This window comes from Papaver somniferum, chromosome 7, assembly GCF_003573695.1.
Source record: "Papaver somniferum cultivar HN1 chromosome 7, ASM357369v1, whole genome shotgun sequence".
Taxonomy (NCBI): domain Eukaryota; kingdom Viridiplantae; phylum Streptophyta; class Magnoliopsida; order Ranunculales; family Papaveraceae; genus Papaver; species Papaver somniferum.
In genome coordinates this window covers 69,660,756-69,665,049 of record NC_039364.1, presented here as the reverse complement: position 1 = coordinate 69,665,049, position 4,294 = coordinate 69,660,756, and the positions used below count along the sequence as shown (strand labels likewise).

Here is a 4,294-nt window from a genome sequence, read left to right as displayed (position 1 = left end):
TCTGTTAGTGTTTCTTTGTAACAGTGGGTTATGTAACAATTATAACTGTTACAAACACACTGCTTTATACCTTTTCTCCTTGCAAACACCTTTTTGAGCAATGAAAAATTCATTTGAGTGTGTTTTCACCATGTGGAGCTAGAACCCATCACTGGACGACGGAGGAAGCTGTATTTCATCCTTGGGGTAATTTAATAAATTTCTTATTTACTTTTTGCACAAATTTTAAATGATTTATGATTTCTATTAATCAATTGTTATCTTGTTAGATAGTGTATACTTAGTCTTAGATGCTTTAGATACACTATGCTTGTAATTTACAATTGATGTTTTACGAAATCTACTTTGGCAAAGAATAAAGTTTTTGTTTCTTTTGTTTTGAGCTATAAATGTCTAGGATTAATTTATGAACCCCATGAACATGAAAAGCAGTGGAGTCTCGAGTCCCGGTCTCTCTTCATTCAAAATTTGTATATATATATTTTCTTTTATTTTAGTTTATTAAAACTTAAAATCAATCCAACAAAGTCTGAATGAACGACAACCTTTCTTACCACTATATGAAATTCGATCAAGTGTATATTTCACATTTTAATCTCTATCCTTGATTTAATTTAGGGAGTTATGTAACGAGGGTCATGATTCTAAACATGGAGGATAATGGGGCCATCAGTTAAATAATTAGCCAATCAGAAGAATATGTGAAATATACACTCGTTAGAGGCGTGTGAACATATTTGGACTCCAATTTTAATGATAATAATGTTACACGCGTCTGGATAGCAAAGCTTCTCTCCTCCTCGAAGTCTTCCCTTTCTTGATCTCTATTACTGAAGTATGGGTCAATTTTTGGGAGGTATCCATGACAAATTCGATGGTATTTATTCAATCCATACCCCTTCGTTCTTTTCTTGTTCTTTCTCTATTTTCGTTTTGTAGATGTAGTTGGATTATCAGTAGTTTTCTGTTGTTTACAATCTGATTTAGAACTTTTCACGAATCTAGATCAGTTAATTGATTAACATGTGTGATTTTGGGTGTTCATGAAAAACCCTATAAGAAAGACTATGCCTGGGTATATGTATTCAATTCAAGTTCAGTAGTTTTCTTCGTTAGAGGAATATGGCCTAGGTTGCTATTCCTATTTCCATCTTTGTTACTTCTGTGTCTCATCTATATGTTTGACGAAACGACTACTAAATATTCTATTAGAAATGAGGATTTGACAGAAAGGAATTAAACTCAGGGGCGAGAACTAAATTCCATCTATTGCTTTTTCATTAAAAGTTGTCTGAAAAGATATTACTAGGAACGGACTTAATTGGTTATGTTGTTGGATAGTAAGATCCGAATATAACGACAGTAACTCAGAGTAGATTGGACTTTGGAATTCTGATACTGAAATCTTATCGATACTTCTATCAATTTCTCATAATTGAAAAAGGCTATGCATCTTGCATGGAGGTATGCTTCATTAGTGACTGATGGGTTTGATTCATTCTGCAGGTAAGAAATGGAAGCGTGCCCAACTACAAAAGATAACAGACAAAGTTTTTGATCGTTTTAGAGATGAGTCTGGAAAGGTCGAATTGACATTTGAAGAACTATATATTGCAGTCTTACTTATCTACAAGTGAGACCTTTTGTTTTCTCCCTCCTCGTACTAAACAAGATTTACTGGCTTCTTCTTCTTCTTAATGTGTGGATGTTGCTGAAATGGTTATGTTTTTCTGCAGTGATCTTAACAAGCATTTGCCTGGACCCCATTTCGATCCCCCAACTAAAGTTCAGCTTAAAACTATGATGGAGGTATTTCTTTTTACTATCATGATGGCTGATTATGAAATCCTAATAAATCTATCATAAGCTGCACTAACTAAGGGCGATGAGTTTTCGCTCTTGTGATTGACATTGCTTTAGCTTTATGACTCAGAGACTACAGAATTGAAATTTCATGTTAGTTGTGATCCATAGTTTTTCTGAGTAGTCCATACTAGATTATCATTGGAATGTTAGGGTTTCAAAACCACGTAATGACCAGTAACCGAGTAAGATTCATTTCATGGGTGTGACATGCACAAACAGAACCTTACCTTACGCTCGATGTTTCCAGGTATAGCATTAGGTAAACCATAATAGTGTCTTATGGGCGGAGATGTAAACTGTCAAACCCACCACCCTATTACCCAACCAATAGGATGATGAGTTAGTGACATCGAGTGTGGGGTGAACAGAAAATTGAACTCTGTGCCAAAACCTGAAGGTTTATACAAAAACTTCTGCTTTTAATGTTTATTATCCACTGCCTGCTACTGCAATGCGTTTTGTATTAATTCTTTTCTGTGATGATGTTGTAGAAATACGATATGAACCTCGATGGGGAACTCAACCACGAAGAGTTTACGAAGTTTGTTCAGAAATTGACAACAGATGCTCTGAAAGCGGTGACCCAGGGTTTGATCATCTGTTTGGTTGCAGCACCAACAATAGCATTGTTGACAAAGAGGGCAACGGAAGGCGTCCCAGGTGTTGGAAAGGTGGTGCAGAAGGTTCCCAGTTCAATTTATGCGTCGATCGTTACTCTGGCAGTTGTTTTCTCATCCAAAAATCAGGCGAGCTTTCCGAATAGACCTTTTAAAATTTGCAGACTGCAGTCAGTTGTTCCTTATTTCCACAGTTTGTAAATAAAGAGTGTTTAATATTTTGGGTTAGGTTTTTATACAACTAATAGAATAGGATATAAACATTTCCTAATGTCATTTATATATTTTAGATGTTTCAGTTCAGAGCATTACCTAAATGTCATTTATATATTAGCTTTTTCCATTAGTAAATTTTCTACTTGCCAGAGCAAAATTAATATTCCCTCCCTCCCAAATAAAATGAGCTAGTTGGTTTTAAAATTTATCTCAAGAGGATATTTCTAAAACTACCCTTTTAATTGATTATTGTTACTATAAGAAATATGTATAATTTGATAGTCATGTTTATATTCTTTATGTAGTTGTTTTAAAATGTTTTTCAACGATATAAAATTTACTAAAAACCGTGGTATAGTTTAAGAAATAAATCATTTCTAAATTATACTAGTTATTATCCATAAAGGTATAATTGTAAAAAAATACTTAAATATACTCATCTTTTCTCGCTCTTTTATTGTGTCTTCCGAATGTTCCTACTATTGACGCTGAGCGTGACCAATGAGCCTTGGGATTCTGCGGAGGCTGAAATAAGAATCCTGTCTTCCCTTTGCTGCTACATATGTGGTTGCAAAAAGTAATTCATAAATAGTAATAAAGAAATTATGCAGATCCGTCAAGCGTACATATGAGCTCGATAAAACTATGAAAAATAGTAAAATGCACATATGAGCTCGATAAATTATGCAAGACAGTAAAACGTACATATGAGCTGGGTGTTGGGATATTTTCAATAATATAGAAAATAAAAAGGTATTCGTTTTTGGTTTGCCGCTACGACGTGGGAGTGTCCTGTGTCGAATAGACACAATGAATGTTAGTTGGAGATGAAGAGGCACCTCTAAAGGGTGTGATGGTTCACAAAATACACATCCATTCCCATAAGACATTGTTAATGTCTTTTGGAAGTGAAGAGGCATCTCCGTAGGCGTGAGTTCCCTATAAGTAGTGATGATTTGTTTTCATTCATAGAAAAAAAGAAAGAATATCAAATACCTTATGTTTTCTCTCTTCTAAGCATCATCAGATATTTATTTTTGTGTGTTCTTGGTTGGGTCAGGGGTACAAACCTTGAATCCAGTGACGTTGTTATAGGGCTTCATTATATCCTGACGGCAATATTTCACATACCCTTTTGTAATCGCCAATTTATTGGGAGGGTCAAAATAATTGTCTATAAGAATCTTAATCGAGCCTTGAAGCTAGAAATACAACTTTTCTCTTACTGTTTCATCCTCTCTTTTAGCCCAAAGTTTCCAACAGTTCTAGACAATTAATTTCGAACAGTGGGAGGTGAAACTTAAACCGACTCACACCGTAGAGTTTTCTAAGAACATGTTCATTCTGATGTGCGCAACAAAAGGTTCTACTGTGTCATCATCAGTGGAATATATTTGGGAGATGTTATAGTATATCAGATCGGTTAGAATTGGGTACATGAATCAAAATCTTCCTGGGTAGAGCTTTTTCTAGACTATCCAGGCTTGATTGGGCCTAGCATTATGTGACAAAAGAAAAGATCGAAGTAAAATGAGAAACCATTTACCCAGTTATTTTACGTAATGCTAATTTATTTTTAATTAATTAGTGTTGAT

The 4,294-nt window shown here is 34.7% G+C and overlaps 1 protein-coding gene across 2 annotated transcripts; it reads left to right on the top strand.

Annotated features, from left to right (window-relative positions):
* The first annotated feature begins 754 nt into the window (after positions 1–754).
* Positions 755–2,786, top strand: LOC113292723. 2 transcript variants are annotated; one of them, XM_026541593.1, is made up of 4 exons: positions 755–877; positions 1,507–1,633; positions 1,737–1,809; positions 2,358–2,786. In XM_026541593.1, the coding sequence occupies exons 1-4, from the start codon at positions 838–840 to the stop codon at positions 2,682–2,684; spliced, it is 567 nt and encodes a 188-aa protein (XP_026397378.1). In that variant the 5' UTR covers positions 755–837; the 3' UTR covers positions 2,685–2,786. The 2 variants fall into 2 exon arrangements, with proteins under 2 accessions (XP_026397378.1, XP_026397379.1); XM_026541594.1 differs by lacking the exon at positions 755–877 and having other exon boundaries at positions 932–1,633.
* The last annotated feature ends 1,508 nt before the right edge of the window (positions 2,787–4,294 follow it).